General features: G+C 35.8%; 2 protein-coding genes across 3 annotated transcripts; one reads left to right on the top strand and one right to left on the bottom strand.

Annotated features, from left to right (window-relative positions):
* Positions 1 to 1252: 1252 nt before the first annotated feature.
* On the bottom strand, positions 1253 to 14705 carry LOC109216854 (probable helicase MAGATAMA 3). Its single transcript, XM_019381066.1, has 20 exons — positions 14458 to 14705; positions 14185 to 14350; positions 13039 to 13166; positions 12611 to 12808; positions 11806 to 11997; positions 11521 to 11556; positions 10065 to 10153; positions 9831 to 9881; positions 9085 to 9196; positions 8897 to 9002; positions 7443 to 7540; positions 7243 to 7356; positions 7039 to 7131; positions 5160 to 5213; positions 4379 to 4437; positions 3700 to 3784; positions 2529 to 2897; positions 2280 to 2402; positions 2095 to 2184; positions 1253 to 1703 (listed from the first exon to the last, which is right to left on the bottom strand). The coding sequence occupies exons 1-20, from the start codon at positions 14557 to 14559 to the stop codon at positions 1497 to 1499; spliced, it is 2472 nt and encodes an 823-aa protein (XP_019236611.1). The 5' UTR covers positions 14560 to 14705; the 3' UTR covers positions 1253 to 1496.
* Positions 14706 to 15523: 818 nt separating this feature from the next.
* On the top strand, positions 15524 to 21342 carry LOC109216857 (pentatricopeptide repeat-containing protein At2g06000). Of its 2 annotated transcripts, none has more exons than XM_019381071.1 (4): positions 15524 to 17623; positions 18651 to 18723; positions 19969 to 20048; positions 20821 to 21342. In XM_019381071.1, the coding sequence occupies exon 1, from the start codon at positions 15839 to 15841 to the stop codon at positions 17477 to 17479; it is 1641 nt and encodes a 546-aa protein (XP_019236616.1). In that variant the 5' UTR covers positions 15524 to 15838; the 3' UTR covers positions 17480 to 17623; positions 18651 to 18723; positions 19969 to 20048; positions 20821 to 21342. The 2 variants fall into 2 exon arrangements, with proteins under 2 accessions (XP_019236616.1, XP_019236617.1); XM_019381072.1 differs by lacking the exon at positions 20821 to 21342 and adding an exon at positions 20729 to 20812.
* Positions 21343 to 23764: the final 2422 nt, after the last annotated feature.

The following is a 23764-nucleotide window of genomic DNA, read 5'->3' as shown; positions in this document are numbered from 1 at the left end:
TTATATATCTAAATGAATTGGACTTGGACTAGGGGCTTGGGCGCGGGCCGGGTCGAACCTTTAAATAAAGGTTTTATTTTCGCATTTATTTTTGGAGCAGTTTCTGATTATTTAAAATTCGAATTTAAATTTGAATTTTAAATAGAACAGACATAACTGTTCGTATAGGAGTGTAACTTTTCTGAAAAGTCTTCTCTTGAGTCCTATAAATACAAGGAGACCTTAGGAACAGTGATATTGCAAGTATAATTCTGATTTTGTTGTATCCTGACGGAGAATTGCTTGTAATCCCCTAAAGAATATACGGGCAATATCTCTTGAAAGATAGTGATCTTTCACGCCTTAAAGCTATACTTCTCTTTTAATCTTCTGCAATTTTTCTAACAGACTTTATTTGCCATAAATTCTTTTTCACACAAGTTACCTTATTTTGTGTTAGTTCAAGTCATCTCCTATTTGCTTTAGACTTTATATTTAGTGGAGATTAAAGTTGCTACAAAATGTGTTAAAATAGCACGGGCTAGCCAATTTTCGGACTGGTCATTCAAAAATAGCCAGCGTTTGGCAAGTCATTGAAAAATAGCCACTATTTTGCTGCAACAGAGACCAGTCCAGCATAATATACTGGAGTTCGGTGCACTTGTGTATGAACTTCAAGCATATTATGCTGGACCGGTATACTTTGCTGGATTCAGTATATTATGCTGGAGTTCCAGTATATTATGCTGGAGTATTTTCTGGATTTTGAACAACGTTTTCGTTCAGATTTATCTTTACATGAAAAATGGCTAAATTTTGATTTTTAAAACTGTGGCTATTTTTGAATGACCACTTGTAAATCTGGCTATTTTTGAATTTCTTCCACTAAAGGTAAACAATTATGCGGGGAAAAAAATTCAAAAAAGAAATAGATTTTAGGTAGGTAGCCAATGAATAGTTATAGCGACTATAGTCTAAACAAATCGAGTTGGGTCTGTACTTCTGCAATCTGTGAGTGATGTACAAGTAACTGATACTTTGTCTGGAAGTTAGCATCGGGAGTGTAATGGGCGTCTGATTGATATTAAAAAGAGCTGAAAAAGATATAAACAAAACGAAACAATTATAGAAGATCTTGAAATATTACTTTTAGACAAGAAATATTATAAATTTGTAATTTTATGTCTACAAATCTTCCACTGTTTATACGAAGGTATTAAAGCTGCTCCGTACAGTCCAGGAGACGGAAAAGAAAAGAAAAAAACATTAAACATAAGAGAAATGCTGATGATTTGATTTTACCGTAATGCCAAAAATCATGGACAAAAGAATCTTACAGTTTATGTCAAATTGTTCCAAGCTCCTAACAATCAATTGAATTCAGTCTCTACACTATAATGAGTTATGATTCGTAAAAATATGTTTAGTATAAATACAGATTAAGAGCCATTGGGAACAATCTTGTGGAATTCACATTGGTCAAAGAATGATAACAGAAACAATTGCAGACGAACCCCCTAGTCCTCATCGTAGCCCCCTTCTTCTCCAGCATCACCCCAGTCATTTTCTTCCGGTTGCACTGGATCAGCTTCAACAGCAGTACCATCAACGGGCACTTCAACGTCCATATCTTCTGGAGGAGCTTCAGGTTTGTCATGCATAGCTTCCACTTCCATTAATTTGAGATTTTCCTGACTGAAGAATTCATCGTAGGGTTTGGAGACCTAAAACAGAAGCCAAGTAAGCAAAATATGTGTTGATTGAACTGTAGAAATCAAGGATGTAGCTGAGGTGGCACAACTGGAAAATGTATAATTGTCTAAAGGTTAGAGACCAGGAAGTTCAGTAAAGGGAAAGAAACTTAAAATGTGCATCATTAATGTTTGAAGTGAAAACGAGGAAGCGAAAGAAAATTAGACAGCATAAGGATAAGACAATTATTTTCTTAGTTCACACCACAAGGCTAACAAGTTTACCAGACTCCTTAAAGTTTGGTTATATTTCCTGTTTTTGCTCCCAAGGAACTGGGTGTCCTTCCCCTACCTCATTTTTTGGGACAATGTCTCAATATTTCTCAACATGGAATACTAAGATAATTATGTCAAGAGTTTATACCTTGTAGAGCGCATTTCTCTGCTCCGCGCTGTCAACTAAATTTTGCCAATGTTTGTCTCCTCTTCTTAACGTGGATGCAGAACCAACAACCTAAACACAAAATGTAGAACATTGTTTACAGAACATTAACTGACTTCTGAAAAGTAGGTTGAATATTAGAAAACTTTTGCTTGCTAAGTGAATACCAGGACAGAAGACCGTGCTCTGGTTATGCCAACATTCATTCGCCGAAAATCAGCAACAAAACCAATGCCTTTATCTTTGCTCGCTCGAACACATGAAAATATTGCAACATCCTTTTCACGTCCCTGTAGTAAAGTGAATTATTTTCTCTCTACCAAATACAGAGGAGACGAGAAGATGCCTGAATCTTATTTAGCACTAATCAAGTGCCAAATGATGCAGGAAATCTGTCAGCAAAGTCAAAGGATTACCTGGAAACCATCAACAGTGTTGATATCAACTACTTTGTCAGACTCCACACCAAATGTTTCTCGGAATTTTTGACGCAAAAGTTTGACTTGATGCCTATATGGTGATATAATAGCTAACCGGGAACTTGATTTAAGCTCTGGATATCTGGAGACTAGTTTGTGATACATTGCAAGCACAAACTCAACCTCATCAACATTTTGCCAAGAACCACTTCCAGATGGCTGAGACTCCTTTCCCTCGTGAATGTCAAAAAAGCAAAAAGGTCCAAAGCAACGGTATTCGTGCCAGGAGCGCTTTGTCTGCTCTTCAACATCAGGTCCATCTTCTAGAGCCTCCTTGTAAAATTCTCTGGAAGGGAAGTTCCTTATCTGCAATTTGTAATTTGATACTAGTATATTAATATATTTCAAAAATAGAGATCATTTTAAACTTCCTGCCATGGGCCTATTAAACCCAACATCGCATTCGAAGTTACAGTAATATTTTGTTTTTTTAGCGATCTGTTCCACATTGTGTGAGACTCGCATCTACCATCTATCTATGAATTCTCAAGCCTCACTTTCTGTCATTTTCAAATCTTATTATCTAAAGATAAGCAATGAGGACGCATGATTCATAGGTTAAACACAGATGATATTAAATGCAGACATTGCTGATCACCAAATTTAGATTGAAAGACGAACTTCAAGTTATTCCTTTCAGATCTATTTACCAACTACACAGTCAACCCCTAGTTGCTAGAAGCCTACCTCTGATTTTGATTTCTTTTCTCCTTACTATCTTCTGTTCTTTAGTTCTCTTTATCAGCCAAATTCTTTCTTTTTAAGCTTTTCTTTTGATGCTTTAGCATTTGATCTTTCTTTGAGTTATCAGTCGAAGCTCAGCATATTTCTCATGCTTTTTAAATATGATGCAATGCAGCAGTAAACAAAATCACTTTCTCTGCTGAATGTTACTTAAGGGACCAAGTCTCTAAAACTATTTTCTAGTCAAATGGGCTTAGGTCAGTGACAATAGTATATTATTTGCTGTTAGTAATAGGAACAAAGACCTAAAAGTGTCGAGAGCGTCCAGAGACATGTCTGCACATTGAACATATGGGATTGATGTCTCAGCAGTTGCATAAAAATGTGACAGTTTATAATGCCATATAAGAGAATGATAACAAACCTCTGGATGCATGCGATATTGAGTCTTCAGCATCTGCACTGGATATCCACCCCTCTGAAGTCTCTCAAATAAGCTGACGCAATATCTATCAATACCACGCCCAAGGAGGAAAGATGAAATTAGAGAAACAAGAATTAGGGTTTCTAAGGACTTTATTGGTAACTTGGAACAGTCAGATCTTTTCTCGAAAAAGGGAAAAAAAGGTTGTCTCGATTTTCATTTCTATAAGGCTGAAATTTGCACACTTTAGATATTTTATTTTTCATACAGAGACTGTAGACCCAAAAAACACAAACAAGTTCCATAGTAAAGAATAAATTTATCTTTTTCAAGAAAGTCTGTAATGGAAAAAGAGAAGGCAGTTAGAAATAGGAAACCAAGTAGGAAAATCTAAAGCAGAGTTAGAGGAGGGTGAGATGTGGACTGGAGGAGATTGGCAGGTCAGAGGATACGTAGGGATCCCTGGTGAAGGCCTGGAGGTAAAAGCCTGGAGAGTCGAGGGATGGTTTTCATAGTGGCTGAATGAATTCTTCCTGGTCCTCGAAAACAGCTCTAGTTTTGACATGATGGCAGCAGAAAGTTACAAGAACTTGTTTACTTGTTTCTCAAAAGTGTTGGAAACATAAATACTTCTGTTTCATGCTCTTTTATTTATAGAATGTAGACGTAGTTGCTTTACCCAAAATTTCCAGCAATAGGTGAGATCACAGTGGCAGGCAGTTGAACTGGATCACCAACCTGTTAAAATGGGAAGGAAGAAAAAAAGTTTTAAATGTTTCCCAACAAGATTAAATTTCATATCAAAGGGAAATGAAAGAATGCTGCTTTCAAAATTCTCTTCAGCACATAGCACATCAAACACAGATATTTCATTGTATCAACATTGCATTTAAAGAGCTTACCTACATAATCAGAATTCAGAATTGTCATATGTAGCAAGGAAACTTTGGCCCGCAAATAGTTCATGTTTCTTTTAAAGAAAAATGGTTACTAATGTATAATAGAAGAATTTAACAGTTCTAATACACATAATAAGTAGTTCTTATGTCTATGGCAACAGTTAAAATATTTTATGTCCTATAGACTGACATTTTTCGGGGACTTATACCATAGTTTTACTTCCCAACACATGAACTGGTTCAAGTACTGTTGAAATACTTTTCAGTAGTATGGAGAGACAAGGTTCACTCTTAATATAAATGAAGGACGATATAGGAAATATGAATTCTTAGCTATCATGACACAGAAAGTACATAATATGTTGGGACATCCCACAAGAGAGAAGTGGATAAAACGGTTGAGAGACTAATATCATTCATGTCAAATCAATGGAGTTGATTTAATACCAGAAGAAAAGAACAGACATCACCCTGGGAAGTATGCCCAAATCTTCCAGCTCAAGGAATTATATTATAAGAAAATTGAGGGAAAAAATTACATATTTGCATCAATATCCGTACCAGGAATACTTGTTTGCACCCATTGGACAACGGGACAAGTGTTGATGGTTCCACCTGTTTAACAATGACGTTCAGGGTTAGCGGCTAGATATTACAAGAAAATTCTAGAAGCTCAGTAAATTTGGTGAGGGAATCCAGTTATTTCACATACAACAGTACAAGGCGACTCAACAAATAGTATTACTAATAAAGATAATTCATAAATCACACTTCATGTCAGGAACATGATTGTCAAGGAGTTTGAAGAGTTGGTTTGACTTATATAGTACATTAGGAGATATTTTTTCAGTAGGCGGAACACTAGAATATATTTTTTGATAAGTGGTATCTTACTACACATTAATTATTGAAGTTCCATGTAAAGTCTTTTACATTAAGGAAAAAAAACACTGATAGTTTAAAATTGACTTACTGAATTTGCACTCTTGAAACTTATTAGTGGTATATGGATTATCAATACTCGTCTGTCTCCATTTGGGTACATTCCAGAAAGGGAATTTTGTAATGGTCACTGTCTTCTCTATTTGATTGGCATTATTCCTAACTGAAAAATAAGTCTTTTAACCCCATATGGAGGCACTTCGCAACTTACCTCCCTGTAGTATGATAATAAGTGTACCACCTTCCTACTTCTCCTAAACTGGCATTCTACTGACTGCAGTACCTCCCTCTAAAAGTGCCTCGGAGTCAAAGCAAGTAACAATGCTTCATACCACATATTCCCCCTAAAGCAGGACTGTACTGTAAATCCCTATTTTTCCCTTAACAAGTGCAATATTTCCACACTATAAGGTATGGACCACTTGAGCAACTTCCGTTAAATTCAACTTAGATTCCTAAGGTAAAAACTGTCAATGCATTTCTCCATAAGATTAGGACCAGAAAAGCAAAATTCCCATTTAAAGTGAACTGCGCCTTTTTCATTTCATAAGATTAGACCATTTAAGCATATTTGTTTGAAGTTAAGTATGATCCAATGAACTCCTCCATAAGATTAGGACCAAATGCATACAAACGCACTGTTGGATTATTTTTCAATAATTTACAATTTGGTACTAGCACTTTGCTTGTGAAGACTATGATACTTCTAATGGGTTTTATTTTGTTTTTAAAGCTTTTAATTCCAAAAAGGGTCATATCTGATGTGTTAAAAGATATGTGCAACTTTATTCTGTAGTTTTTTCATATCACAGATGCCTACTAATTATTTTGTCGGATTGTTTTACAAGGAAAAAAAATTTAAGATGGGACTTTTACGGACTGGCAAAAAAAACACTGCATGGAATGGGTTGAAATGAGGATTTTGGGTTTGTTATTTCGAAGGGTGAACCTGGACATGACCATCCCTTTTCATGTGCAGTTCTGATTATTTTTTATGGAACAATTACATGAATTTTCTCATGAAGGATTGGCAGTGAGATTCAAGGGCCTCCACCTGATTTGGTACTATATCAAATTGTATAACAATTGACCACCTCATCTAACAGCATAATCTGTTAGAAAGAGAACATCGTTAAAATTATGTTAAATATCACGTGAAGTTGCATATTGAGTACTACTACTGCCATTTGAATTTGGCAGCATGATGATTCTGTCACCCACCCAACCCAACCCAAAGCTGCAAAAAGTCAATTTCATCATTTCCATTAAGGTTATAAAAAGAGAAAGTATATTTCCAAACTGAAACTTTTTCAGGGAGGGAGGAGTGGGCTTGGAAGATAACACGGGTGTGACGAACAATGTTACAAATGCAAAAAGGTAAAGTACATGAATATTCAAAGCATTACTAGCTAACTAAACCAAATGAAGAAGAACAACAAATGACAATGACAGGTAGCATTAAATTCTATTCAAGGTCATAGAGGACAAAGTAACTTACAGCTTGAGCAGCTTCATCTATTATAACAACATCAAAACCACGATTCAATTTACTGAAAACAGGGGAAGCGCTGAAGCTAAGAGTAGAGAACACCTGCACATCATAGGTTAGTCATTGACTGGCTTGAGGTAGTTATAGAAAGAGGGTCCAACTGACATTGAGTGGACTTTTGTTAGCTATAGAAAGAGGGTCCAACTGGCATACAATTACAGCCTCATCCAGAATAGAACCACGAATGCTGTCTTTATCTTTCAGCGGCCCTCCTTGCTTCTGCCTATCACCAGTTTGTGAGTCCATGCCGGACAGTCTTTGTTCCACCTACATATACATAAACCTACCAGGTAAACATCCATAGTTGGCACTGAGATCTCCAGAATAATGAGAAACAAGTACAAGGTACAGACGAGGTAATCCATGGAGACCGCCTGCACAGAATGATGCGCTTTAAGACCAATTCGTACTATTTTAGGACTGTATGCACGGTCGTTTTCATCCCGGATACCTGAAATTGATAATAAATTTTATAAGGACCTGAAAGTGATAAACATAAATGCAATTTTTGCAGCAAAAGAAATTCCATATCTGCAAGTACAAGGTTGTCCATGATTTCCTTTCGTAAGACCATAAAATGTGGACATAGAGCTTTAGCGCTGATTACATAGGTTAAAGAAACATATACATCATAAGTAGAAATCTTTTTTTTTTTTGGGGGTGATAAATACATACAGAAGTAAAATCTATTGAGAAGAGACAGAGCATTTCATATTTTTTTAAAAGCTCATAGCATATCTCATCAACTATAACCTCATGTTATCTGTTCGAAGTCACTTTTTAAGTTGGAATAAAAATCATCATACGTATAGAATTACTTTTTGTGAGTCTTCCAATCCTACAAGATCATAGGCAATGAAGCTTGTTGATACTACAGAGGGTTTTGTTTGTGTCGCTGATCTCTTCCCAGCCCTTGCAAAGATTCTCTAATGCTCAAGGGTTTACTTTGACAGGCTGCAACTTCTTCACCTTATTGCAACTCTGAGCCTGAGAAACGAAGTAGATTCCCTTTCAGGTTTTCCCACGTTTACGCTATTACCTTAAAGTGCAAGCTTCTTCTACCTATATACTGATGGTTTTGAAACAACCTCCAAGAACACAAACTACTGCAGAATACTATGGGAAGTCTGCCCTGCACTTGGCTCAAAACTTCTGTTTAAAATCCTATGCTTCGGCCGCCAATACTCGCATGCTGGTAGGATAACAGTTCTATTACTCCTTACACATCATAATTTATGAAGAGAAATCAGAAGATAAACTTGACATCTATTCATTACCTTAAAAGTTATTGCTGGTGATATCGCCAGCACAGGGTAGAAAGTTGCCACATTTTGCTCTGAGTTATAATTTGCTTATGAGAAGATGAGTAAAAGGTAAATTTAACATCTAAATTCATTACCTTGAACAACAATGTGTTTGGGTGATACAGCTCAAGGTAGAGAGTTCCTTCAAGTTTACTGATGACTGCATTCCCTAGGGTAATCTACGGCTGGTTAAGCAAATTTAAGAATACCAATATTTCCCATAGCACTCACCGAATTTATTATCAGTGTTGTACGTAATATCTATTTCATTTCACAAGTGAAACAGATACCAAAAGTATAAATGTAACTGATATAACATCAAAGAACTGCTTACCTTCTTCGCGTAATTTTCAGAACAGTGTAAATTTCACATTGTAAAAGTTCAAAAGGAGCAGAAAAGTGTCCTATATTTTTGTATATTCAGACATGTATTCATACACAACATAGCAAACAACACCACAACTTGTGGCAAAGAAGATATCTAGGCATAACAAAGAGCATACCTGTGTTTAGAATGCGCAAAACAATCTCGTCGAGAGCAGAATTTGACGGAGCACAAACAAGAACACGAACACGATACTTTCGACTGGAATTAACTACTTCCGGTTTCTAGAAAGGCAGATTAGTGTAAGAGGCATAAAATTAAAGTTTGTCAGAACTTAGCAATACCATGGACAACATCAAAACATACCAACTCATTGCCAGATGTAGGGAAAAATCCATCATCCCCATCTATAGGCATTTCTTGATCTAGAGGATTAATCCCAGCTAACCATGGAGATGCTTTTCCCCAGTGATTGTATCTGCAAAGTTCAAACATTTTACCCCATGAGATATTCAAAAGAAACAAGGTCTAAAAGAGATTTAAAAAAAGAATCTTTCACACAATTATAAACGTCGAATTTATAAAAATTATGCATGTATCTAGAAGAAGCATTGGCAAAATAGGGGAGATAAAGTGGTCAACAGCCAAAAACCATACACATAATAATTGTATAGATCACTCTGCAAATAAAATCCAAAAAGAATACACCACCTTCCACCCCGCTTCTCCATCCATCCAGAAAGAAAGGAGATGCTGGATCTTCACAATAATCAGTTAACAAGTGCATATATATTTAACTTCATCTCCACTGTCAAAGATCTTGCTTCCTAAATATGGTGGCACAACATGGAAAACAAAATATGTACACATAGTTTCTACACTCTCATTTTATGATCCTTAAGGTTTATAAAGTGAATGAAGATTTTATCTTCAGATCTTCAACTTGAACCTTTCATCATGTAGTCAGCTTAAAAGGCAGCATATACATGTATGTATGTCTGGTAAAAGAATATGTAGATACATCAATGCATGCTCCTTTTTTTTTTTTAAATAAGTACATCATACCCACATTCATAAATATTAACAGGATTTCACATGATTTGTAGACATACTTGTCTGCCATGGATAATTCTGGTCCGCGTTTTACAACACTCAAATTCCCCCTGCATAAATTCAGTATATGAAAGAAAATGTGTTACCCTTTTGATTAGGAAAAAACTTTTGCATTATATACAGATAACAGAATAAAGGAATGCTTTCTGTTGAATGCAATATGCCATAGCAACCACCCGAAATTTTTACTAATATGATTCACCTAAAGTAACTAAGAAAATTTAGCAGGATACCTGTTGGAGTGTACTCTGGCAGGAGTTGCATGCAAAATGGCACTGAGAAGTCCAAGGATAGTTTGTGTTTTTCCAGTCCCTGGTGGACCCTAGAGTAATGAACTTTGTTAAATACATAACTCTATTAAAGTTCCAGCTTCATGGTTAGAAGCAGGGGCGGATCTATGTAGAGAGAAGGGGGTGGTACGCCACCCGGTCGCTCCGGTAGAGTTTCATATTAGTATTGGTATTCCACTGATATTTCATGTAAAAAGGTATAAAATAAAAGTGTGGCACCCAGAGTAACAAAGTTATGGTAGGTGCCACCGTCTACCACCGTCCAAGAGCTTCCTGCCAGGCCCATGACCCAGGGTCGAATCTCCTCTCATATTTTTTTTTAACAAAGCCTATTTTGCTTTTCCTTGTTCCTCTCTTTCTAGATTTTTCTTCTCTTTCTCTTAGTTTCTTAATTTCTTATTTTCATCTTTGTATTCTCTCTTTATACAGTTCCATTTTTATTAGTTATTTAAATTATAAAAGTATATTTATTTCTATTTTTCTTGGGCTTATGTAAGTGCAAAAGTGCAAAGTTACATTAGCTTTAAATATGCTCTAAATGAGTAAAACGATCTTCCCAAAATCCAAAACAAAAGAACGGATTTAATTCAGCCATATTCTTATTCTTATTCAGCATTACTCATTACGACTTTTAATCTTACTCATTTTTTAACAAAGCCTATTTTGCTTTTCCTTGTTCCCTCTTTTTCCAGATTTTTCTTCTCTTTCTCTTAGTTTCTTAATTTCTTATTTTTCATCTTTGAATTCCCTCTTTATACAGTTCCATTTTTATTAGTTATTTAAATTATAAAATTATATTTAATTTTATTTTTCTTTTCTAAAGCTCGAATTTTAAAATTTCAATATGTTTTATTCATTTTTCTTTTGATCTGGTTAATGTTATTTTTTCCTTTGAAGGACCAAACATTTAGTTTGGTTATCACGTGTGTATTTATGCACCAAAAATCTTATGAAGTGAAGCGAATTAATTGAAAAATGGACCGAACCGAACCAAATCGAGTTAATTCAAACTGAGCTAACTAGCCAAATGTACACCCTAATTCGACCTCCTTGACTAGAGGTAAGTTTACATTAAAGACAGTGGCACCCGTAACCATCAAATTCTGGATCCGCCTCTTGTTAGAAGCATCAATGATACAAGATTAACTTGAATCTGAAGCATTGCCTTACTAATATTTATACACTAATCTCTTCTGTAGGAATTTCGATACATTAAAGGTATCAGACTGTATTTTTCATGGAATAAAGTAAGATACACAACTGAACACTGATCAGCTTCACTTGTCATGGCATTCCAAGATACATTCATTCATAAATCCAAAAGATAGTACACTTGAAAGAGCATAAGAGATGGCATGTTTAATTTACACAACCTAGAGAATAAATGGATAAGTCAAACCTGTATTAACACAAAAGTTTTCCGTGAAAGCCCTGCCTGCAGCAAAAGAGAAATGTTGAATGAGAAAAGGATATGCTAAGTTTTACATGACATAAAAACTATTCATAGGTCGCGGCGGGGGGGCAGAAGCACCGATTTGGTATAGACGGCATATATATATATATATATATATATATAACGTGTGTGCGTGCGCGTGCTATTGCAAAATCAAAATATTAGAAAGGTGCTTACTGCATATACTTGAGATGAGATAAGAATAATTAGAAAGTTGTTTTAGAAACTCACATTAATAGCATCAAGCTGAGACTTGTTGTGATTGCTTTCAAGAAATTCCTTCAAGGGTCTGGATATTTTCCAGGCATGATCCTCTGTAGTATGATTGCTTTCAGTTGCTGATAGTATCAAATCCTTGAATGGGAGGGAGCTAACTGATCGCAGAGCAACATATTCGCGGGCTATAGTTGATAAACTGCATATCTGCAAATTGAAGCACAGATAGTGAAAAGGAATACAGTTTCACAAGAGTATATGATACTTTAATTTCATCTTTAAATTCAAATAACTAGACCAATATTAATGTGAGTTGCAACTGGTATTTTTTTTTTCACTCGGCAATATTAACATTGAAGCAGACCAATAAAATAGACCCTCAAAAAGCTTCGCTGCAAATCATCTGAATTCTGCTGATTGCCTGGAAATTGCAGGAGAATTGGTATATCTCTACCATGACTAACTTACCAAGGTCTTGCTAACATAAATAATTATCAGTTTGCTGAATATCACCTTAAGAAACATAGAGCATATCTACTGCAACTTAACGAGGTTTCGTACATAAAGAACCAAAATCATGCATAAATTTCCACCAGTGAACTTTTGAGTTTGGTTAGCTCAATTTACAAGTTTGATCTGTCATACACAAACTGAACAACTCGTTTCTTCATAATGGAGCTTTATCCAGAAAGTATAATAAACTGAGCCCCCACATTACATATTTTCCACATGTATGAACACGTAAGTTAGAATCACAAAGAAATCAAATATATTGGAACACCTGAAGTTCGATAAGAATTTAGAAGTTAGGTTGGGATACCTTAAGAACATGCAAAAGCTTCGCATTTTCTGTAACAAGAGGACGCATATTCAAAAGCCTTGGGCAAGCTTCTGTCTCCTCTGTACTCAATTGTTTGACCTCTCCGCTCAGGTACATTCTAAGTCTTATTTTGTCCGGTCGACGATCCTCAACCAATGCAAATGCATACGCAGTTGGAAGTCTCTTACCCTTCCCAAACTGTAAATATTTCACCACAAGCGCCCAAATTTCTAAGAAATTTTTTAACTTCGGACTATCAAGAAACTTCAGAAAGAAAACGATGACATATGGAGACCGCATTATGATGCTTGTATTCACAATTTAAGTGGGATAGCATTGAGGAACACGAATTTTTTTAACACGTATGTTCAGACTCCTTACAAAGTAACAAGTGAAAAGCATACACAAAGTTTACAGAAACCGGGTACCTCTTTATTTGAAAGTAACAGCAGATCATTTTGTGATATTGATTCAGCATCACTGGATGAAATCATTGGAAAGTGAAATCCATCAATCTCACTACACCCAACAGTTACTGCTTTCATCCATTGCGTCTCTACAATACCCAAGGAACAAATATGCTAAGTACATGAAAACAGAGGCAACCAAATAAAGATAAAAATGGAACTTGAAGACATACCAATGTAAGCTTCGAAGACTCATAAAACATGTATACATGCATAAATGTGCAATCTGAATTATGTATATGAAAATGCACTTAGGTGATATATTGTCAAAATTGTAGTTCGCCCTCAAGTTTTAAAGACAAAAGACAAATAGTACTAGTTGTCTCTTGAGTCCTTGTCGCTGTAGTAATTGCAAAAATAAAAATCCAATAACATCTGCATAAGTTCTTGGATCAACAAGTGCAGAGGGTCTTCCTTTCTTTCATCTAGTAACACCTGTACAAGGCTGCCCAAGAATGAAGAATAAGAAGAAAATCTACAAGTGTGCCTCAATCCCTGGTTAGTTGGGGTCACCTATATGAAATTCGGACCCTTTCATTACAATGCTCAATAACCTGAACATGGCAAATTACTCAGAATGTTCATAATTTCCGAGATATAGTTCTTGTCCATCCCAAATTAGTATGAGATTGAAGTTTTATTTTATGGTGCTGACACAGCAACTTGTGTTAATATGACTAATAGCTAACCAAAAATTAGCTCGACAACACAAATAAAGATAGAATATTTAACTGAATACGAAGGGGGGATTCAAAGAAGAAAACCGAAGGGCAGCCCGGTGCACTAAGCTCCCGCTATGAGCGAGGTCCGGGGAAGGGCCGGACCACAAGGGTCTATTGTACGCAGCCTTACCCTGCATTTCTGCAAGAGGCTGTTTCCACGGTTTGAACCCGTGACCTTCTGGTCACATGGCAGCAACTTTACCAGTTACGCCAAGGCTCCGCATCAAAGAAGAAAACCATAATGCAATTATCACTTACTATACGCTCAATACTATTTTTTTCTTTTGATAAAATCTCAAACATCCTATATTACCTTTCTCAAAGAAAAAATCTCAAATATATTAACAATGTGGGGAAGATGGATAAATAACAAGAACAATGCTACCTTCTTCATCATCTTTTTTCCCTTGGACGATTTGAGCTTTGACCTCTTCAAAAAGAAGAGGCTCGAATGTTGCAATATAATCTTCAACATCTTTGTACGAATTCTTAGCTTTTTTCAGTCCAGTAGTAGTGTCATCATCCCCTTTATCCTTTTTGTGATTCTTCCTCTAAATAAAGTGAAATACATAATGAAATATATATTAACACCCAGTTATACAAAGAGGGGTATAAGTAAGGGAATTAAAGGAAAAGTGTGAAAAGATCGTGAAATTACATCGGATTCTTTGAGGAGACGAAGGTAATCCCAGCTTAGAATGATTTTGTAGAAGCGGAGACTGCAAGCTTCTTCATCCAGCTTGTTCTTGTCCACCGCCATTTGTGAATAGGAAAGATAATTGCTCTTCTAATGGGTTTAAGGGAAGCCACACCAGTTAGGCATAGCAGGGTTTTAGGGGAAAGGTGGAGCTTAACATAGTTTGCTATTTTCCAAGGTAATTTAAAGTCCAAATATTTTACTTTCTTGATAATAATGTACTTTGGAGTTGAGACAGCCTTTTGAAAAAGTCTTTTAGAGAAAGATGTTTAAGGAAAATCTAAAGAAAATAAATACGTAATTTCAAAGATTATAGTAGTAGTTTTTATAAGTTGTTAGAAGTACTTTGTGTTAAAAAAATTGATAAGTGCTTTCACAAAAAATAACTCTACTATTGCTCAAAAGTTCCCTTGCTATTGAATCGACCTATTATTAAAAAATGTTATTATAAAGGGGCATTAATGTACAAATAACGCGGTATAAAAGCAAATACTCCCAATTTATCATGATACACATATTAATTGATGCATATTTTATTGAATTTGAGAAAATAAGTGGGCTCAAACACAGCTCACTATAGTTTTTTATCAGGGTTAGTCGAAGCCAAAGTTCAGCATAACTACTACATCATTGATTCGAGCTCGAGTTGAATTTAATTGAGTTTTCTTATCGTATATTCGAGCTTGAGTATAATAGAAATTAGGTCAATTCTTTAATATTCTTTCCTTTCATTTTTACTTGGCATGTATACTAAAAATAAATTTTTATTTTTATTTATCAGTTTACGCATATAAAGAGAACACAATTTTTTTTTCATGTTATACCCACAGTATTTATTATTCATTTCAAAATTTTATTAAAAATAACTTTATTCTTAAAAATTAAATTTAAAAAGTCATAAATAAGAATGAAGGGACACTTGTCATTACACCACAATATCTAATAGTCATTAGACTAATAGACCCAATACCCAGATTGGATGGAAAGAGTAACAAACAAAATTTCCAAGTAAATGAAAAAAAGAAAAAGATGAGGTTGTAATAGGAAAAAATAACACGAGGGATTGTTGTATACGTGCGTTTTAACCTTAGCCTGCAGTATTGACGCCACCAAAACAAGCTGAGAGGTGACCATCTTTCCAGGCGCCTCCTCTATGCCTTCAACCCTAGAACAACCCTTTCACTGACATCTATACTACAGCCAATCCATCAGTTATCTTCACAATCGTAAACCCTGAGAAAAATTTTCACCTTCACTATACTGTAATAGTGAAATGGTATGACTAAAAACCGGCTTTTAATCCTAAGATCGATTCGAACACTACGATCGGCGACCGGAGATAATGCCCTTGTGGGTTCAACGGGCGTCCAATATTTCCCTCATTGCTCGTTTTCATACTTCAAAATCTCTCCCTTTATACGGTCCCGAAGCGATTTGGTTCACTAAAGTTGTATGTCTCCTCTGTTTTCACCATTCTCAATCTCTTGATGTATTCACTTCTGATTATTTTCGTCAGAATTTGGACCCCCATATTGCTTTCAACGTTATTCACCATATTAATACCAATTTGCATAACCCCAGATTGGCATTTAATTTTTTTAAACACACTAGGGTTAATTTGAATCTTATTCATTGTATTGGCACTTTTAATTTGCTTTTAAGGTCACTTTGTCAAACGGGGTTTCACGATTCGGCTACATTAGTGTTTAAGTATATGAAAGCTGATGGGGTTTTACTAGATAGTTCGATTTTGGAAATTGTAGTATTAGCACTTGCAAATGCGGGCAAGTTTGGTATTGCCAAAGAAGTTTTGATTTCTCAAACTGAGTTAGGTAGTGAGGAAGGTAGTAGTGTTGTTCGGCCTTTTGTACATAATAGTCTTCTCAGTTTGTTAATGAAGCGAAATCAGGTAGATGAGGCTGTTGATTTTTTTCAAAATCACATTTTGAGGTCGGAGAGATTGTTTCCAGACACCTGCACTTTTAACATTGTGATTCGTGGGCTTTGTCGAGTTGGAGGAGTTGATAAGGCATTTGAGTTTTTCAATGACATGGGAAGTTTTGATTGTTTCCCTGATCTTGTTACGTATAACACTCTTATAAATGGGTTATGCGGTGTTGGTCAAGTGGACAGGGCGCGAGGTTTGTTAAGAAGTCTTGAGTTACATGATGGATATTCACCTGATGTTGTGACATATACGTCTGTTATCTCTGGTTACTGCAAGTTGGGCAGGATGGATGACGCTGTAAATCTGATGGATGAAATGATTACTTATGGTATTTTTCCGAATATGGTTACTTTTAACATTCTCATTAATGGTTTTGGGAAGATAGGCGACATGTTTTCAGCTCAAAATATGTACCAGAGGATGTGTGCTTTTGGTTGCCCTCTTGATGTTGTTACCTTCACTTCTCTCATTGACGGCTATTGTCGGACAGGGGAGCTAGACCAGGGCTTAAGGCTCTGGGATGAAATGAACACCAGAAATTTGTGGCCGAACTTATATACTTTCTCTGTTCTTATAGGTGCTTTGAGCAGGGAGAATAGGCTAAATGAAGCTCGGGAATTATTGAGGCAATTGATATTGAGGGATGATATTGTCCCCCAACCATTTGTATACAACCCTGTGCTTGATGGGTTTTGCAAGGCTGGTAATTTGGACGAAGCAAATGTGATTGCAGCAGAAATGGAGAGCAAAGGGTGTTGCCACGATAAATTCACCTTTACCATTCTGATTCTCGGGCATTGCATGAAAGGAAGAATGCTTGAAGCTATGGCAATTTATGATAAGATGATGTCATTGGGTTGTGTGCCCGATGATATCACAGTAAGTTGTTTGACTTCATGCCTTCTAAAAGCTGGCATGGCTAAGGAAGCTTATAAAATAAGGCTCATTTCACCAAAGGACTTAAATTCGGATTTATCATCTTCAAAGCAATCTGTACCATTCAGGACAAGATTGGATATCCCAGTGGCTGTTTAATTTAAAATTTTATCTGGTTCCTTTAGCATCGCTGAAGGAACATGTGGGTCTTTGTTCCTTTGAAGTGCTTCAGTACTCAAGGAAGATTGCTTCAGCAGTTTGTATCAAGAACTCAAGCAACATGATCATTATCCTTTCCTTAAGGTGAGCTGCTCCTCCATTTTGTTTTCCTCTGGTAGATTTTTTTCTTTTTTAGTAAGTTCAGGTGTGTCCTTTATGGAAATAATAGGAAGGAACCCTTTAGCTTACAAATTTATAAGAGCTGCATTTCTAAAAGTTGTAGTTCCTTAAGCCTTTAATGTAAAAAAAAATGTTCATTGCATAAGCTTCCTATTCACCATATCTAATCTGAATTCATAATTAGCGTGAGAAGCATTACGTTTCCCTCTAACTTTTTTCTGGTTATATGATCCTTCAAGCTTCCTTTGTTTGAGAAAAGAAAGCAGACCAAAGAAATAAATAAAAAAAATAATAATAAAGAAGGCGCCTCCTGGCTACCTTTCGTCTCATAAGTTTACTTGGTCAATCTTGTGACAAATGTCAGTATGTGATGACTGCCACTATGTCATAAAATAGTCTGATACGGTTCCATCACTAGGACGAGATTTTTGAAGGATATATCTGTAACTATCAGAAACTTGAGGATTGTACATGAAACTCGTAGCTCGTTTTTCAAATAACGGGAAACTGCCTATGGAAATCAGCTAGAATGCTGTGGAATAGTGTAATAATTGGAGGGAAAGATTGTAGAGACTAGAGTTCCCTGAGTTAGCACTTAGAAGAAATTGAATTGGGGAATTGTGGGAAGAGTAAGCTTTGGGCTATCTGCTAGGACGTCTAGGAAAAAGTAATTTTCATTAAAAACAATGCTTTATTTATTTTAAGTATTCTAAGCAATATCTGTACACCTTTGTCAACCTTTATGCATTATTATTTTCAGTGATGTGAAAGGATGTGAGGACCAGTATATGTCTAAATATTCTTATCTCACTTTCTTCAAATAAAAGGGCTTCCTTTAGTAGACTCTTAAAGCCGCTGAGAAAGCGTGTCTTTTTGTTCATCTTCAAGTTCTTTAGAAAAGTTCAACTAGAGTATGAGTTGGACTGTTGGAGAGCCTTGAATTTGTTCTTTTATTTCTGAATTCGACTGTGTTCACTCTTTTTGGTTACAGCTGCTAGGAGTTGCCCTGCACGTTGAACCCATGTTGGATCTTTGATAATTCTGGTCGGCATCCTTGATGCTAGGTAAGCTTAAGCTTCTGCCGAATATTTGAGTACTTCGTAACCTGGTGAACCAATTGACATTGCTGACGAAAATTCATAAATAATTGGAAGTACTGCAACTCTATCATCATCTTGATTTACTCCAACCCTGTAAGCATTCAGCTGACTTTCCAAAATCTGTAAAACTGCTCTCTAAAATCGCTTGTATTTTAAGTTCAAATCTGCTGATTTTATAGAGTTCAAATGTACTTAAGTTCTTTATTCATCATTTACCATTTTACCATTAAAATGAGATGCTAATTTTGGGCGTACTTACATATGGCTGCAGTTGGACATAGAACTTATTTTGTTACCAAACTTTTAAACTGTAATACAAGAGAAATTGATAATGAAGTCTCTCTTTCATCTCCGGGTTAAAGCTCAAGCAGATTATATTTGATCTGATCCAAGAATATATTGAGTAATTGTAGAATTGTAATATTATAGCAACCTCAGGCTTATGACTGGTCGAATCTTACCTTTCACATGCCTCTTTCATATGTCACTCCCAGTACCTTTTTAAGGCCCATCTCCTTCTCTTTTTTACTAAAGTACCAACAGCAATAGGGGAACCATAATCTAAGGTTGATAGAGGGAATATAAGTCCACCTTCTCTTTGATAATACATCTATCCTGTTTGGTGATGGATCAACTAAAAGATGGCTTCTGTTTTATGTTTATTTTTCAGCTCAACACCTTTATAAAAAAATTATGCTTAGTTTTCAGCTAATAAATTACCTTTATCAACAAAAAATTGTATGTTTTGTTACAGCTTTTTTGTGAGTTACCACCTCTCAGATATCCTGTATTTCAATTCAAGCATGTAAATCTAGAGCACACGAATACTGTAAACTGTGATTATTTTCATCTTTCTTTGCTTTTCTGTTGTTTATAGAAATAGTTGATGTCCTCATATCACTGTTGGACTCTTGTCATTATCCTTCTTCTGGAATATGCACTATTGGCATATTTGTGTCTGTATTACTCAACTTTGCCAATTTTCTTTCTATCTGTTCTTTGGGTACTAGAGTTCGCTTGCTTCATTACTACACTGTTTGCAGTTGAAAATTTTGTTGTGAAATATAGTTGGCCTTTTTTTTTTTTTTTTTCTGAATCTCAATGTTGTTGCTGTCTGCGTTTCATGCTGTTCTCCATTTATTTGGAGAACCTCAGGGTGCAGTACTTGCCATCTTGACTTCATTCATGTTCAATATCTGTTTCTTTCAGGTTGCCTTTACTGGGTTGAGACAAGATCTTCAAAAGTTGACCTGTTTTCGGAATACTTTCTTCACAAGCTGTGCGGCTATGTAAGTACATTTCTAGAGCCACTTTTTGTTTTTTCCCCACAAATATTTCATAGGAACTTCCTTTACATGTGAAAATGCAATTCAAATGTTCTTGCTGGTGAAAAATGTGAAATTACTACTGGAACTAGTCCTTTCAGAAGATCTAAGTTGGAATATTTGCCTACAACTTTTATGTTCGACTAATAGTGTGAGATGTAGGCAAAAAAAATTTCCTGATAAAAGATATTTGTCTACATCTCACACAACTAGTTCCAACTGGTATAACATGAAAACTTTTTGTCTGGTTATCCCAAGTGCTAATGTTGCTGATAGTTTATCATTCTCAATGCGTGCATAGTTCTCAATCAATACTGTTTCCATGAAGTTTACGAAAAAAAATTGAACGAGTCTCACACAACCTTTAGTGCTGTTTACTGGTTTAATTGAATCTTACTATAATGTTACCCACTTATTATTGAATGCAGTGTCTTCAGGTGTTGGACTTAATTAGTTGCCATACAAAAGTTTGCGTGGTTGTAAAACTATAGTGGGGTTTTGGATACTTGAATACATTGCAGAATTTCTTTTGTTCTTTGGTCCTCTTTAAAAAAAGAAAAATTCTTTGTTCTTTGGTCTCATGGAGCATGTTTCTTATGCCTTACAATTTAGTTTATTTATTTTATTATTTTCTTCCGTTGAAGGTACGTGCCTTCTTGTTCTAGGTCTCCTTTAATGTCGATACAGTACGGTACTTGTATCGATGCCTAACAGACACTATATTCAAACCCTTCAGGTGGAGACACGAAGGTTGGGTCGAGGAAGGAAGATTGGGTGGTGGAAGAAAGTGTACTATCCTCAGCCCTGAAGCCATGGGATTCCATTGTTTAATAGACATCAAGGTTCAAGGGACAGACATCTCATTAATGCATAACAAAGACAAACTACATTCAAGCCGTTCAGGTGGTAGGCACGAATTGACTGGGTTGCGGAGGAAATTGTGCGATGCTCTTCCGTGAAGCAATGTGAATTCATTTGCAGAGGGTTAATTCACTATCGAGTCAAGGGAGCATAATGCGTATGCACTGCAGGCTAAGATTAAAAAAAGGTTTATCTGTCTTCAAGTGCACATTGATGTGATGACAAAGTTTACTGTACAATTTGTGGATCTTGTTACCACTGTATATTGAAGTCAGTCCCTATACATGTTACATCTGAGACGCAATGCACGAGTCTCAGAATGCATCCTTGTCTTTGATGTATGTTGTACCATAATGGCATATTTTGCTGTGATATGTATCAATATTATTTTCAGCCAGCGTTGCTCTTTAGTTTAGTAACTTTTATTACCACTTAGCTACCCACAAAAACTACGACCAGCAGGGGGAAAACAATGATGGAACTTGTTACTTTATATTTTATCCTTGTGAAGAAAGTATCGAGCATCAGGAAAAACACATAATTATCACATGAGTCTTAATTGGAGGTTGATGCGATTGAACGTTTATTATTTAGGTTTTTAAGAGTTAAGTTTTGAAGTAGTAAGGATACGCTTGTGTTAGTGATGGACTGAGCTGGGAGTGGGAGTTCACTGAGGAGGCATTAAAAGGATTGGGTTTCCAGAGTGCTTTATTCAACTGGCGATGACCTGCATTATATCCACCAAATTTACAATCAAGGTGGATGGAGAAGGACAAGGGTTTTACTACGACGGGGGATCCAATGTCCCCTTTATTTTAGTGGAAAGAATTATAAGAAAATACACATGACTTCACACCATAACAAAAAATAGCCCATGTTTTAAGTTTTACCTTACCTAGCCCATATCGTACATATTTTGAAAGCACAAATTTAAAATCTGTGTTCTTACAATCATTTCTTCTAAAAGCTATGGAGTTAAATATGTATTCTCACAACCATTGCTTTCACTCTCTTCTTCTCACATCTTCTACGTATGCTTCAAGGGGCTGAGTATTTTCTGCTTCTCCCCCTGTGTCACCTGGTTGCAATGTAAGAAAATTAAAAAGTAGAGGTCCACCATTGAAGGCCATTCAAAGCTTTCTTTCGAAAATATGATTTTTTGAGTTTGTTAGTTGTTTGGATTGGGTGTTGTTCCAATTTATTGCAAATATCAAAAGGAGTTCAAGATTTAAATTTGAAGTGATTTGGAGTAGATTTGAGTTAAATTTCAGAAAAGACGCAAGGAAGAAGACGAAGTCAGTTTTTTGTATAATTTTATATAATAGTGCATATAAGTGTATAAATACATCTTATACACTGTTATACACTTTTATACACCTTTATACAAACGTCTGTAGACGAACTTCTTCCACGATTTTCAGTTGCAATTCTTGTTCAAAACCAGTCCAAATCTCCATTAAATGACTTCAAATTTTATATACAACCTCCTTATACTATTTCTAACAAGTTTAAATAATACTCACTCCAAAATTCTCACGAAATAAAATTTGGAATTTAAACCCACATATTTAAGCTTGTTAAAATTCTAATTTTCACTACCCAAATGGATTTGGTTTGTTGAACTAATATTTGAGTCACAGTTACACTGATTCGAAAGTTAACTTAAAAGCTTGAACAATCTTTTTTAAAAATTAAATAGTAATTTCGAGAACATATTAGAGTTGAATATTAGCCTATTATTTTTGGGCTAGTTGGTTGTAAATTGAAATATGAGCTATAAAATTGAAAAGTAGGGAGTCCAATTATTGTTACGTGAAATTTTCCCGATGGAGTACTTATCCAGAACACTGAAAAAGATAGTGAGCTACCAAATTTCATATTTCATCCTGTGTGTAAAGCTACCAAACCGACACACCTAATCTTTGCCGATGATTTGATGAAATTATGTAAAGGGGACACAAGTTCTATTTATAGAGTTAAAGAAGCACTAGATCATTTTGGTAAGGTCACCGCACTGGTAGCTAATCAAGATAAATCCATCATGTTTGTGGCAGGAGTTGAAGAAGACACAAAGGTATAACTGTTGAACACAACAAGTTTTTCATTGGGGACGTTACCAATAAGATACTTAGGGTTGCCACTCTCATCTAAGAAGTGGAGCAAGATGGAGTGCCATCAATTTGTAGAGAAAATCACCACCAGAATCAACCATGCATACTCCCAGAATCTATCCTATGCAGGACGGTTACAAATTATAAATGCAGTGTATAATTTCTAGGGGGAAGTACTTATATTGCCTCAAAGTATATTGAAGGAGGTGGATAGAAAATGCAGGGATTATCAATAGGGGGATTCAGAGGTATAAAGGAAAGTGGCACTAGTCTCCTGAGAAAAGTTGTGTACACCTAAGAAATATGGTGGTTTAAATATCAATTGTTGTAGAAAATGGAAATGTGGCTTCAGTTGGTAAGTTGATCTGACAGCTGAAAAAAGGGAGGACATACTATGGATCAGATGGGTTCGTGCCTTTACATGAGAGGTGAACAAAGCATTTGGATTCACAATCCATCACTTAATTGCATGTGGTACCGGAAGGATCTGAATTCAATCAATACATATATGTTAGCTAGGTATAACAATGGCCTTGACTCCTAATGAAAGATATTCTGTTACTAGTAGCTACAATGCAATGCTGGGAGGACTGCAGAAGCTTCGGCTAGCAGATTTAATATGGCTGACAAAGGAAAGATTAGCAAGATTGCAGATACCAACTGATAGCAATCTATGTTGTCTATGTGATGAGGCAAAGGAAGAAACTC

Source organism: Nicotiana attenuata, unplaced genomic scaffold (assembly GCF_001879085.1).
Source record: "Nicotiana attenuata strain UT unplaced genomic scaffold, NIATTr2, whole genome shotgun sequence".
Taxonomy (NCBI): Eukaryota; Viridiplantae; Streptophyta; class Magnoliopsida; order Solanales; family Solanaceae; genus Nicotiana; species Nicotiana attenuata.
The sequence above is the reverse complement of the archived record's forward strand: the minus strand, read 5'-3'. Positions and strand labels throughout refer to the sequence as shown.

Coding starts and splice junctions, on each gene's coding strand:
- LOC109216854 (XM_019381066.1), bottom strand. CDS start 14,559: ATGGCGGTGGACAAGAACAAGCTGGATGAAGAAGCTTGCAGTCTCCGC. Junction 12,809..13,038: donor TGTTACTTTCAAATAAAGAG/GTACCCGGTTTC, acceptor AAATATTTACAG/TTTGGGAAGGGTAAGAGACT. Junction 9,882..10,064: donor GCCAGAGTACACTCCAACAG/GTATCCTGCTAA, acceptor GAATTTATGCAG/GGGGAATTTGAGTGTTGTAA.
- LOC109216857 (XM_019381071.1), top strand. CDS start 15,839: ATGCCCTTGTGGGTTCAACGGGCGTCCAATATTTCCCTCATTGCTCGT.